The 13,146-nt window shown below is 50.9% G+C and overlaps 5 protein-coding genes across 5 annotated transcripts; 1 reads left to right on the forward strand and 4 right to left on the reverse strand.

Moving 5' to 3' along the window:
• Positions 1-1,139: 1,139 nt before the first annotated feature.
• BO97DRAFT_442539 (GIY-YIG nuclease family protein) lies at positions 1,140-3,031 on the reverse strand. The gene is made up of 2 exons (XM_025698271.1): positions 2,047-3,031; positions 1,140-1,971 (listed from the first exon to the last, which is right to left on the reverse strand). The coding sequence occupies exons 1-2, from the start codon at positions 2,954-2,956 to the stop codon at positions 1,421-1,423; spliced, it is 1,461 nt and encodes a 486-aa protein (XP_025552196.1). The 5' UTR covers positions 2,957-3,031; the 3' UTR covers positions 1,140-1,420.
• Positions 3,032-4,273: 1,242 nt separating this feature from the next.
• On the reverse strand, positions 4,274-5,006 carry BO97DRAFT_43110 (uncharacterized protein). The gene has a single exon (XM_025697475.1). The coding sequence runs from the start codon at positions 4,907-4,909 to the stop codon at positions 4,484-4,486; it is 426 nt and encodes a 141-aa protein (XP_025552197.1). The 5' UTR covers positions 4,910-5,006; the 3' UTR covers positions 4,274-4,483.
• Positions 5,007-5,852: 846 nt separating this feature from the next.
• BO97DRAFT_469841 (FAD dependent oxidoreductase) lies at positions 5,853-7,216 on the reverse strand (the record flags this gene model as incomplete). The annotated part of the gene is made up of 2 exons (XM_025699874.1): positions 5,853-6,045; positions 6,102-7,216. 2 exons carry the CDS (start codon positions 7,214-7,216, stop codon positions 5,853-5,855), a joined length of 1,308 nt encoding a protein of 435 aa, XP_025552198.1.
• Positions 7,217-7,640: 424 nt separating this feature from the next.
• BO97DRAFT_450338 (uncharacterized protein) lies at positions 7,641-9,783 on the reverse strand (the record flags this gene model as incomplete). The annotated part of the gene is made up of 3 exons (XM_025698918.1): positions 9,330-9,783; positions 7,903-9,272; positions 7,641-7,658 (listed from the first exon to the last, which is right to left on the reverse strand). Exons 1-3 carry the CDS (start codon positions 9,634-9,636, stop codon positions 7,641-7,643), a joined length of 1,695 nt encoding a protein of 564 aa, XP_025552199.1. The 5' UTR covers positions 9,637-9,783.
• A 1,541-nt stretch (positions 9,784-11,324) lies between these two features.
• Positions 11,325-13,103, forward strand: BO97DRAFT_469842 (PLC-like phosphodiesterase; the record flags this gene model as incomplete). Its single annotated transcript, XM_025699875.1, has 4 exons — positions 11,325-11,880; positions 11,928-12,527; positions 12,580-12,711; positions 13,072-13,103. Exons 1-4 carry the CDS (start codon positions 11,340-11,342, stop codon positions 13,101-13,103), a joined length of 1,305 nt encoding a protein of 434 aa, XP_025552200.1. The 5' UTR covers positions 11,325-11,339.
• Positions 13,104-13,146: the final 43 nt, after the last annotated feature.

Consider the following 13,146-nt stretch of genomic DNA (forward strand, 5'->3'; position numbering starts at 1 on the left):
ATCTAGAATAGTTATATCTAATATCTCTAGTTTTTACTAATTTAATAGGCTTTTAATCTATTTATTTATATTATTTATAGCTAACTTTCTCTTTGTTAATAATATATATAATTAAACTGTTATATCTTAGGGAATATAGGATTCCTAAAAATTAGTCTTATAATAAAGGACTAGGTATTTTCTTATCTGACCCCTGGCCTTTTACTCTGTTATAGTAGATGTTGACAAATTTATGTAGACTTTTAATTTATATAAAAAGATTCTAAGAAAAATTCTAGTAAAAATCCTCTAATTAAAATATTATAAAAAATATATAATAAGACTTGATAGTCTTAATATTAGATATTTCTCTAAACAATTTAACTTCTATTAATACTAGTTCCTATTCTAGTAATCCAAGGCTACTTAGCCCTTCACACCCCCCTAATATTTCTCTTTCTATATGTTTTTTCGTATATTTTGCTGGATTTACTCCCTTCATGATATTCACCAATCTATAAGGAAAGGCAGTGCCTTACTAAGACTTTTAATCTATCCTTATTAATTGTTTCTCCTGAGATTGCTTTAGAAAGTTATCTGACTATCGACAATGAGCTCATTGTCGCAAGTGGTACTTACTGTACCACTTCCTTATTCCTGAGAACTAGATCCAAAGTTTATCCCGAGAGAATTCCGCAGCTGGGAAGGCGAGTAGATGATTGGCTATGATCATCAAGCACCATACAAGCCCGTACATTCTACAGCCCATCTATAAGCCATTTTCACCCTCCTTCAACTACCGGCGAGCCAAGGTCTGATCACAAAGATCATGACAAAGTGTAATTCTTGTATGAAGTTGTTGTATCGGATGAGATTGCGGTACAGGGTTGGTACGTAAACAGCACTAACAAACAGAACAGCCACAAAATAACTAAAGCATACAATCTGTGTAGCAAAGAGCAGGAACATTATAACCCAGTCACAAGGAGAGATAACTAGGTGACCATCATGTGAATCACAAAAAAAAGAGGATGACCTGCTATCATTATATAACTGTACTAATCTATAGCACACCGTACAGTCGGGCTTAAGAATTCATTCATGCATCAATTTTCCCAAGATCCTGCATATCCTGAAAAATCGGTTCTATCGCTCTAGGAATTTTCTCTCTAGGACTTATGATGGCATAATTCCTGTGGCTTCTTCTAATTTTAAAGCAAATCGTTACCGCCGAGAATTTGACGCTAGGGCTGCACTTGTCGACCGGACACACTGGCGGCATTTCCACGTTTCATTATGTTCATAACGCGACTGCCTTTGTCTTACATCATAACTATAGCATTGCCTACTAAGCGCCCATGGCTGCGGCCACCTCACTACTGAGGCTCTGCGGCAGTGACAGAAAGTTCAGTGTAATTCTCAAATAACAGATGTTAGTTGTTTAGAGTTGCGTCAACTCTTGCAACGATGCCTCAAGGTCTGAAGCCCCTCGCACTATTGCCTTCACCGCATTCTTCCAGTTGGGCCGATGGTCGGCCAACCTAGTCATCCATTGGGACCACTTCTCGATGACTATGATTGCCCTATCCGAGGAGACATCGAACCATTCCACGTGCTGCTTTTGGCAGGCTCCACAGTAGATTCTAATCCTGTGCCTCCGAAGCTCTGCATGGCATAGGCTTTCAACCAGCTGTGGATAATCAACTTGCCTGCCCACAGCGGACGCAGCGGGATAGAGACTTATAACCTCCCTGTTGCAACTAAATGTCCACTCTGCATGTCTTTCCGAGATTTGTCTGCAGGTATAGCCAATTTTAAGATATCGCTCATTTCCAGCCACAGTATAGGCATAAATAGAGCCTGGCTTGGTGTTTCGCGATGCGAGGGATTTGCTGATTGTTTCTTGATAAGCTTTGGCCGGCATCCAGCAGCCTTCGATACTCGGACTGCTGGTCGCAAGGAGATGGAATGGCGATATATCATATCCTGGGGCTAGTGCACGTGAGCAATTATACTCTGACAGAGAAGTCTCATTTTTGAGTCAGAGAGGGGGAGCAGCATGCCGACCTTGCCAGAATTCGTCTGCTTCATCTGGATCCTCCGAAACGTGGTCGATCCTTGTTTCCTGGACCTGACAGTGCCGAGCGACTGCAATTTCGGCGAGGCATCGCTCCAAAAGCAGCGGAGACTGTTTTTTCCGATGCAGGGAGCAGAAGGCGTTTTGGCCAAGCCTCTTCAGCCAGATTGCTAGCCGTTTGTCGTTCAGGTAGACCACAGGGTCTTTGATTTTGCTCAAGATCTGCTCGATTGTCTGGACAGTTCTGCCACCCAACAATTGCTCACACGGGCAGTCTTTGCTCTCCATGCCCAGGCACATAGTACTGAGGCCGGGCAGTGCTTCTTGGATAAGCATAGCCGCGTCATTGGGGCGGGGGAAATACTCCTTGAGCCAGGTATTCACTCGAGCATTGACTGTCTTTTCGCCGTCGTGTTTATCGCAATGAGTAAGCAGCACGAGCTTCCTTAATGTGTCGGCCAGTGTGTGACACGGCATGGATCGTGGCAGCTGCCTCAACAAAGATATCGCCGCGTCGACCTCCGATGGCTCGGCTTTCCTTTGACGTCGTTGACAAGGTGCAGGTGGCTTCTTGAGAGTTAAGCCTCCACATTTACGCTGTTGGCGGAAGAACAGGAGGAAAGCTTCCACGCTCGCGGGGGTGGGCCATTGGGGTGGCTCGTCCAAATCGGAACCCGTGTCTCGTTCGCTTTGAGGGGAAACTGGGGTGCGTGCCCTTACTTCGGATCCTCTCCTACTCGGTGGCGCCTCGGGTGTAATTGTCTCTGCTTCCTCTGTAACAGAGAGACCTGCGTTGCTGGGCGAGCGTGGTGAAGGAGGAGGGCTAGGATAGATTGTATCGACAGGTGGAGTAGTCGGCTGGACTGCCTTTTCAGACTCTGTATGCTTTCGGTGTGCCATTGAAATAATGAAGAAGTCGAGCAGACACGACAGCTACCGTCGCGCTGGTGCAGAAAGATAATGGGGCTGGGAGGGTAGAATGGGGCAAGCAACGTGCACCTTCGGCGCCGTCCATATTTATGGCTTTGCTCAGACAGGTGCAGCAAGGCGCAATTGGGGGACGAGGCGGTGCTTGGCTCTTGACAGGGATCCTGAGCATGTCAGCCGGACCATTTCCAGCAAGCCACAGCGAGTGAGCTGCCTAATGAAATGGCTTATTGTTCGGGTTATCGTTGCAGCCGCAACAAGGCGCAATTGGGGGACGAGGCGGTGCTCGGCGCTTGACAGGGATCCTGAGCATGTCAGCCGGACCGTGTCCAGCAAGCCACAGCGGTAAACTACATAATGCACTGGCTTATTATTCTTATGTTAACTTTGAGGTTAAAAAAAAATAGTAAAATTTAGAACATAGAACATACAACAGAAGGGATTCGCTGGTGGTCACCCACCCAACTACTAACCTCCCGGCGTGTGGCTTAAGTACGGCTGAGCGGACGGGAAGCCCTGTTTTCCACACCCTGTGGTCGTATGTGCTTGGAATTCATGTAGAATGGTATATGTCCTTTCAATGTCTGCACAGTAGATGCGGCTAGCTACGCTGTAACTGACCACTTAACAAGAAATTTAAAGCGCTGCACTTAATAAGAGCATGTGCTATGGCAAGCTTCCCATCACTGTGGCTTTTTGTTGAACCCTTTGTCCCACGGCCGACTTTCAGTTCTCACCATCTATTCTCCATACTCCAATCCATGCAGGTCCGAAACTCTCATTGCTGGAGCCCTGAAAATATTGAAATTTCCATGGCCAGCTGTTGAGATTTGAAGTTATGACCGTGAATGGAAGGATGAAAGATACGTTATTGAGCGGCGAGTCTCACCCTTACCGCCTTGGGGAGAGGACATCCGGGCATCCATAAGGCGGTGAATTCGACCCTCCCAGTAGATCCGTCCCAGGCGGTAAATCAGTCTCCGACAGTGAACCAGTCCTTGGGTGGTGAAATCCAGTACCATGCTCAATCCTAGGCGGTAGTTAATGAGTACTAGTCCGCAAAATCTAATGAGAAGCTGACTCGGAATCCCGTAGCAGGTACGCCGCCTTCTTCGGAAGCAGATGGTCTTATCTACGCGTGAGGAAGGATGGCTGGCAAGTCCGTCCACGATTTGCGCCTCATGAACTACGTTGAAGAAATATTTGAAAAAGGCTTCTTGACAAATCATTTGTCATTCAAAGTTGTGCCACTAAGCTAATCCTTAACATTTCCTGATCGGATGATCTTCTCGTACTGGACGATGGTGTTTGCATACTGCTTATCGATCGCACCCGCACAGATCTCAATGAGCTTCCCATCCCCAAATTGGGTGATTTCCCGCAATGATTCGGCGAGACCGTGACACTGCACTCGCATCCAGGTCAAGAAATCGTGCATCTCCTCACAGTACTCCGCCTCGCATAATTCGTCTTTCTGTTGTTTATATGTCAGCAGTGCCGTCACCCTTCCTGACACGACCAAATCGGTGACAATTGCAAACTTACTTCCATGGCAATGACGTTTAGCAAGTGCCCAAAAACAGGTTTCATGAGCAGCGCATTCTTGGTCAGTTGGGAGCTGCGGATAGGGTCAAGAACCTCTAGCGTTGCGGCTTCGCCTGTTGCTTGAGTCACCAGATCCTCTATATCATCTGACAGTCTTCCGATGTTCTGGAGGCTGTCGGGGTCAAATTTCGATGTCTGAAGAGTTCTGTCGAGCTTGACACCTGCTATGCCAAGTCTCTGCAGGTATTTGATGAGTGGGAGGAGGCCCACGCTAGGTGGCATACCATTACCCGACTCGGGCTCGCTAGGTAAAGCAAGCACAGGAGGGGACAGGGTAGAGACAAACGTAAAAATGGCAATGAAGAGAAGTTTGACGATCATGTTTGGCGACGCTTCTAGATCTTCAAAGGGGCTCTTTGGCAGCTGAGGGAGTGGGTGATGTTCGTCAGACCCGTATATTGACAATATATAAGTCTTCCGCGGACTACTCAAATCCGGGCGAAGTCTAACGGTTCGGTCGGAGTTTTTCTCGTCCAGCGCGTTGGAACACAGGTTTCACTGATATCAATTATTGTTATGGGACCTTCGGCTCTCGTGGGCCTTGATATAGTACAAGCGACGGATAGCTCCAAAAGCTAAATGAGGATCGATTGATGTTATGTGCGGCTTGCTGCAGTACCCTGGTGGCACGCGAGGTTAGTGCAACAAGAGAAACAGACATGGTAGGCCTCGTCATTCGTACAAGCGGACTTCTGTCGTGGCGAAAGGTCGCACAGTTAGGATTATGGATCTACGTACGGTGGTGCAGCAAGGGACAATACGACAAGCACCGGTGATCAGCGGCGTTGGCCATAACGCTCCTTCAACCTGGAATCAGAATATCTACGAGTGATGAGGATAGTCATTGCACTACTGGCTGGCTGGTGCTACTACTGAAAGCCACCGATGAAGGCTCAGGACGATTACGATCGGGCGCATCGTGTATGCTGAGGCACGAATCAGTGCAGAGCTCAATCGACGGACCGTAGGAGCTGGAGCGGGCACCAGCTAGAATAACCAGAAATTTCAAGATTTGATGGGGGAAGAGTGTCCGTCATTGATTCTGCCCGATATTCCAGTATCCATGCTCGTTTGCTGGAGCAAGAGGGTCAAGACCCTGACGATAACGATCAATGACATCATATCCTACATTCGCGCCAACTCATTCAGCACATAGAAAATTACAAATCAGCTCCTTCAATGGGAGACGACTGGCTGGATTTTTGAGAGCTCAGGTGTTCGACTACAGTTGCCTCCTCCCTGTCCCTAGCATGCGTAACTTTTGCTACAACTTTGCCCTCTCCTGAGGGTTTAATTCTCGACGAACAGGCCCCCCACGACTTCCGTCTCCCAGAAAAACATCGTCGCGAGTCGCATAATCAGTCCTAAATCGCCATTTTGTGGCCAAGTTGTCCGGGAGGCTCTTCTTCAAGGCAAGCGACATATAATCACCTAAAACAGGAAGGAATTTGAACCCACTGGGCGTAGTTGTCAGCGTCACTGGCTGTCTGTCCACAATTGAGAATATACTTACTGCCCACTTCCAGCCCCCCCAAAGAACAGATTTTTGTAGTCTGGATGGTAATCCATGATGAAATCTCCGGTCGGAGTGTCTGTGTACCAACACAATGCCAGCTTCTCAAAGGGACGATCGGCTAGTTCTGGGAGAATCTCGCGCAACCCAGCTCGTAACCTCGCTTCCCCGTCTGCGGGCACAAAGTTGCGACGCTCCCGGGGCGGGATCAAAGGGGGAGCAGAAAGATTCGACCGGTTTGCAAGGACCTCTTCGCTGCCCGGGGTGCGTGTGTAGCCCCAGCCGTGAATGGCAAATTTAAGAATTCCAGTCTCCTCGTGAGGGGGGAAGTTGAACCACCCGGTGGAGAAGTTGGCATACATCGGAAGGTCTTTGTACCGGACCATTTCCTCTGGGGTGAGGCGCAAATACGCCACCACTTGCGCGGTGGTCAGGGTGGAATTATACATCGGGACCAGGCTAGACCCCCAGGCCCCGGCAGTCAGCAGAAAGCAATCGCCTTCGATCGGAGGACCGATCAAAGTTCGCACCGCCTTGATCTTGTTTGATGAATTGGTCTCGAAGCCAACCACAGTTCCTCTGCGGCCCGACAGAAACGAGACACCCAGTTCCAGACAATCGTCTCGGATCTGGCTGATGGCCTTGTTGGCATCTGCCCAGCCAGCCTGGGTGTTGAGATAACCATTAAACGGCGGAGCTGCCAGGGTGCCACTCAAGACGGGGTGCAACTGCTTTGCAGCAGCGACATCCTCCAGTCTCGTGTAGGGCAGCTGTCGGCGGGTCAGGGCTGCGGTGGTGCTGGCAATCCAAGCCTGGCCGTGGGGGCTGGTATTGCCGGTCAGAATGAAGGGAGCAGGATAGAAGAACCCCTGATACTTGGGCTTGGACCACTCTTGATAGGCCTGGTGGGCGATGCTGAGATAGTCATCATCAGCATAGTCGAAGCGGATCATGCGAGAGATATCGGAACTGGAGCCATCCGACACCGGCGGCATGTCGCGGTCCAGCACCAGAATGTTGCCATAGCCCTCCGACGCCAGTTGACGGGCGGCGGCGAGGCCAAACACCCCGGCGCCGATAATGACGATGCGCTGGTCTTTGTGGTTGGGGTCCATATCTGCGAGATGATACCTGAGATGGTTAGTGAAGTGACTGCCTGACTATATCAGAGATTTCCTGTCGGTGGCTCTTTTGCCGACTGGTTCTCTCGCCTCCGTCGGCTGTTCGCCTGCCCCACCAAACTGACAGTTTATTTACCAAGGTGCCGACTTACGTTGCATTTTCTACGCATCGCAGTATACAAGGTATGCAAGTCTCATCCCATAGCTGAAGTCATCTATATACATTTATCTGTAGAACAAGGCCGAGTCCACGTGACTTAACGCCGAGAGAAGCCGAGAGACTCCGCGTTTCCTCTGATGTCGGACTGGCAGATTCTCACCGCCAAGTAGCTTAGTATGTTGTAGGCATCATTATACTCGAATATGCTCGTTTGTCAGGAACAGCCATGACAGAATCTACAGAGAGCAATGCCACACATCAATCCAGTAATACTTGCTAGAGAGTGAGATTAAGTGGTCCGCTGTGCATCCTGTTTTCACCGGATCCCTGTGCCTAGAGAAATGAACATGCCCGTTCGAGCCCTCCCCATCACCATGATCTGCTACGAGCAGCTGCCCACTTGCTCCTCCCAAGGTTGCCAGCTGGGAGCATTGTCTCCCTCCCAGCCCCCAGTGGGCCATGAATCAGCAGTGCTGGTCTTGGAATGACCTTGCGTAGTCAGCGTGGTGCGTTGACCCACGGCAGTGGCCCAGCTGGGGATCTGGTCGGCCGAGGAGACAACCGTGGCCTCGGTAGCAGAAGCAGGAGCAACCGAACTGACAACTGCGGTGTGAGCAGCAGCAGTAGTCTCGACAAAAGCCGCAGCCACACTGGAAGTAGCAGCTGCCTCAGCGGTGGAGGCACTGGCGACACTGCTGCTGACCTGACCGGCGGCGGCGGCGGCGGAGCTGCTGGAGCTGCTGGCGCTGCCACTAGGGGACATGCAGGCAAAGCTCATCTTCTTGGTAAACTTGGATGAGTCGGCGTCGTACACTACCAGGGATAAATCCCAGTCCATGCTCACGTAGGGCCAGCAAATGCGACCGTCGGACATGGTCACCATGTCACCGGCAACGTAGACATCGGAGCTGGAAAAAGCATCGCCCACCTTCTTGCCGCTGGCATCCACTTGCTGGAAGTAGGTTCCGGCAAATTTACCCTGGCAGCCCATGGCGATGTAGCCGCACACAGGGTCGGAAATTTCTTCCCAGGTGATGAGGGCCGAGCTGTTGCCGAAGGTGGCGGCGTGAGCGTTGGAGCAGTCATTGGAGCCGGAGGTGACCCAGGTTATCTGGCTGTCGCCGTCCTCGTCGCCCACGGTCGAAGTCGCTTGCTCACCGACCTTGGTGTACTTATCGGAGAGGAGAGCCAGGGCAACGTTGCGGGGGTTGGTGCGGTTGTTGACGTGAGTGTATCCCTCGCCCATCCAGCTGTTCTCTGTCACATCGACGGCGCCACGAGACACCCAGGTGAAGATGTAGCGGCTGCTGTCGGCAAACCGGGCCAGTCCGCTGTAACTACCGGACATTCCGCCCATTGGCTCACCGGAGGCACCGTTGGTGGTGTTCTCGTTCGAGATCTTGACTCCGTTGTTGGTCATGCCCTGGGTCTTGGTGTTCAGCCAGATGGCACCCTGGTCTTCCGCACAGATACTGGCAAAAGGGGGCTCATCGGCGGCTTCGAAGGCAATTCCGGTGTTGTGACTGCAACCCCAAGCGCTGGAGGCACCACTAATGTCGAGCAAAGTACCATTGTCGGCCACGTACTCAATGCTGTCGCCATAGTGGCCCTCGGCCCAGCCGGAGTAGTCACTGACCACAAAGTAGGCACCGTACATGCCAGCGGCTTCCGAGTAGACCAGGTCACCGTTCATGTCCACTGCCTCAGCCAGACCATCCGAGGCGTGCACGTCCGGACCACCGAGCCAGGTCTTCCAGGTCTGCTTGCCATTTGTGTAACGGTGGAGGACGGGGACGGGGGTGTCGCTGGGGGGCGCGTTGGTCGTGCCAGAGGGCATGACCTCGTTGGTCAACAAAGCAAAGCCGTCATCGTGGGCAACGAGACCACCCGCTACAGTAGGGTTCAGCATCAATGTCACACCAACGGTCAACCAATCAGGGTACCTACCTTCCTTGCCACCACTAACTGTCACCGACGTGCCCGTGGCTTTGAAGGTGGTGGGGTCCAGCTCCGTAACATGAACATCGGTTCCGCTCGAGTCGAGATAAGCCAGATAGGCAGTCTTGCCGTTGGGGGACACCGCGAAAGGAGTGCGACGGTGATGAGCAAAGCTAGTCCAGTAGGCGGCTTCGATCGGGTTGAACGAGTTGTCGAGTGCCAGCACATCGACATGAGTCTCGAGGTTGGATGCGGTCAAGCCGGCAGAGGCGCCCAGCGCCGCAGAAAGCAGAGAAAGAGTGAAAAGCCCACGCATGATGGAGGGCGGTAGTTAGTTGCGCTGCTGCTTGTAGAATAGTTTGACGTCCACTCAGACCGCAGGAGGGAGTCGAGGCATAGTTATAGTCCCAGGGATTTCGGCACATCGTGGATATACCCGGCAACATGGAACGAGGAGCAAGCCCCAATGTGGGCTCAGGGTCTGCCCTGCTGTCCTGTCTCCTCCCATCGGAGATTGTCATGGATGATTCAGGGTTGTGACAGCCGGTCTCCTCGGATCGTTATTGGTTTGTGTGGAGAAAGTGGGCTTAATGGAGTCGAAGGTGAGACCTTAAAAGTGATTAATAGGGGGAATTGAGGTTTCATTTAGATTCTCCAGCCCGGCCTCGGCCCCAGCCCTAAGACCTTTCACCCACCCTCTCCCTTCACTTATAGTTCTGTGGTATGGTAGAGGATCGGTTGACAGTCCGTGCTCGAATCCCAGGCTGTTTCCCTGTGCCTGAATCTTGTTAACCTCAGTGCAGAGTTGGGGTAGAGAAGGGCCGTCTCTCCCAGATGAAACACTCGGCGCCCGCAACTGAGACAGCAATATCCACGACAATTCAGGGCGACTCGGCACTTTCACCCTTTGGGTTGCGGGCTCGGAATTGGTGAGGTCAACTCGAATGCCTGTCATTCTGATATCTCCTAGAAATCTTAAGTTAAGGTTGTTGCGGATCCGTGTGCGATCAGCGATACGCGTATTCGTAACCCCTAAGCTGCCGGCACGTAAGTGTGGTACGTGATCGGTTTAGACTGTCATTCATAGAGCTAAAGTGCGACGATTGTATTGCCCTCCTCCGTGTCTTCGATATATTTCTTTGGTCCCATCCATCTTGGCTTTTCCACCAAATCAGCCGACATTTCCGGGCCTACCACGAGGGACTTACTGGTAAGTACTGCCAGAATGCATCCTACTACACCTCCTCGACGACCGTCAGGTATGTCATGCCAGCTCAAGGTTTCTCTCTCTTTGTCATCTGACGAGTCAACAGTGTGGTGAAGGCTTCTGCCCTGCGTTTACTCTCCCCAGCTGTTGCCGCGCTCGCTTTGGCTGGGTAAACGCGCCCGCCCGTGATGAACATTGCTGCCAGCAGCATTAACAAGATCCATGCAGGCAGCTCGCGTGCTAGCCATGTCATGCAGTATTACTGCTGACCTTTCCACCCTTTTCTGGCCAGGGTTATTCTCATCAAGGCTTTGATGATTACTGCACGTCTGCAAGGTGGCAAAGTGAAACCTTGATGCCTGAGGCCATATTCATCTCGGCAAGGTCCGACTTGGCAATGCCGATCTGTATACTTCAGTACTAAGGATAAGTATGATTAAGTGCAATCACATCGATAGGGGTCTTTTGATCGTCGTCGGTACGGGTTACTTATTCTATCTAATCCAATATTATCGAGTTTACCGTATTGGGTCGTCTCTCTTGATTTGAGCTGATCTCTCAAGGATGATATCACCGATGCCAATCATAAACAATTCAAGATCTGTTATGCTCCACCCGGGGAAAGTTCCTTCAGCCGATGACGCGGCAGGCAACAAAGTTTTACGATATCATGGCGAATTCCAGCTCAGGCACCAGGCAGACCAAGCTTTCTCTGGCTCCATCTGACGACGTCCCGTCACGGAATGCCCGTGGCTTGGCCGTCATAATATCCTATTGCTCTTCCTGCCAAGAATCTCGACACAGCACACATCATGGTTGCCATCAGCCGAGTCTACCTGCTCACTCTGCAGGCAATGTTATTAGTGAGCGCCAAATCTACCACCTCTGAAGTTACCACCAATTTCAGCACGTCCTCATCCTCTACATCTACCGGCTCCGACAACATCGTGATCGTTACTTCGGCCTCCGAAGTCGTGCCAACCGGCAGTTACCTCAGCTACACCACCACCATAACGCTCGCCAAGAATGAATCGATCTCAACTACTTCAACTGCCACTACTTGGTCCAACTTCACCAACGCCAATGACACAGGAACAGCAACCAGCTTGACTACCACAACCGACACAGCGGTTCAGTTGAGTGGCACGAGGGTGGTGACAAGCAGCAGCACTGTCACAGCCACGACGGGCACCAACACGCAGGCCTGCAATGGTTATATGGAATTCTGCGAACGGAAATACTCAAATATCACCATGGTCACAGCTCACAATAGTCCCTTCGTCAAAAAGAACAACCTTGCCGCCAATCAGGCGTACACGGTGCGCACACAACTCAACGATGGTGTGCGTATGGGTATGTTCTGTGATCTTCCTGTGGTGCCTTGACTAAGTACCGGGCAGTATCGTTCGAAGCACATTATTACGAGGAGGAAATTTACCTCTGCCACACATCGTGCGACTTACTGAATATGGGCACCCTGCAGAGTTACCTCACCACGATCACCGACTGGGTGAAGGAGAATCCTTACGATGTGGTGACGGTAATGATTGTCAACTCCGATTACGTAGATCCCGCCAACTTCAGTGGCCCCATCCAAAATTCTGGTTTGATCGACTACGTGTACGAGCCGTGGAAGATCCCAATGAATGTCAGTGACTGGCCGACCTTATCCGAGATGATATTGAGCGAGCAGCGCGTGGTTGTGTTCATGGATTACCAGGCCGATCAGAGCTCGATCCCCTATATTCTAGACGAATTCAGCCAGATGTGGGAAACCCCTTTCTCCCCTCTCAACGCCTCATTTCCCTGTACGGTGCAGCGACCACCAGGAATCACCGCCGCGGAGGCCGAGGAGTGCATGTACATGGCCAATCATAATCTTAATATTGAGGTCCTCTTGGAGGGCATTAAGATCCTCATTCCGGACACTGCTCAATTGAACACCACCAATGCGATCTCCGGGTATGGGAGTCTGGGTCTTATGGCCAACAATTGTCGCTGTAAATTCTGCTCTCCAATCCTCCTCGAGAAACACTATTAACCCTAGTACAGCCAAATGGGATCGTCCCCCAAATTTCCTCCTGGTCGACTACTACAATGACGGCAACTTTCCAGGATCAGTCTTTGAGGTTGCGGCGCAGATGAACAATGTCACGTACAACGGCAAGTGTTGCGGCGCGAAAAGTGAGGCCTCACAAAGAGCCCATTTTGCCAGTCTGGGGGTTTTGTTACTGGTGACTTGGGGCGGGTTGATGCTTGTATGGGACCTACTGTGATACTTCTTCCAGGTGGTCTGCACCCCTCTGAGACCTCGTTCTGTGGTACAAGCCTCTGGAACATTGGGTTGATGTTAATTGATACTAGTCAGCCAGCTGTCAAACACAATGCTAACGAGTGCGCGAAAAATGCCGGGGGCAATGCTGAGACAGATTTATTTGTAAGGAAATCATCCCCTAGATGATTGTAAAGAATAGTTCGACGATAGCGTGGGTATAGTCTCACATGTTCGAACTTATGCACTACTCCTCCAACAGCAGTACTAAGCAAACTTCTTCAATAAGACATACACGGTATAGGATTATGCGGGCTAAGATTACACACGCCCAAGACACTCGATGC

This window comes from Aspergillus homomorphus (assembly GCF_003184865.1).
Source record: "Aspergillus homomorphus CBS 101889 unplaced genomic scaffold BO97scaffold_14, whole genome shotgun sequence".
NCBI lineage: Eukaryota > Fungi > Ascomycota > Eurotiomycetes > Eurotiales > Aspergillaceae > Aspergillus > Aspergillus homomorphus.

What these genes read in the sequence shown, in the direction of transcription:
- BO97DRAFT_43110 (XM_025697475.1), bottom strand. Translation starts at nt 4,909, where the DNA reads ATGATCGTCAAACTTCTCTTCATTGCCATTTTTACGTTTGTCTCTACC.
- BO97DRAFT_442539 (XM_025698271.1), bottom strand. Translation starts at nt 2,956, where the DNA reads ATGGCACACCGAAAGCATACAGAGTCTGAAAAGGCAGTCCAGCCGACT. An exon ending in AGCAGACGAATTCTGGCAAG is followed by an intron (nt 1,972 to 2,046) that starts GTCGGCATGCTG and finishes CACGTGCACTAG; the next exon opens with CCCCAGGATATGATATATCG.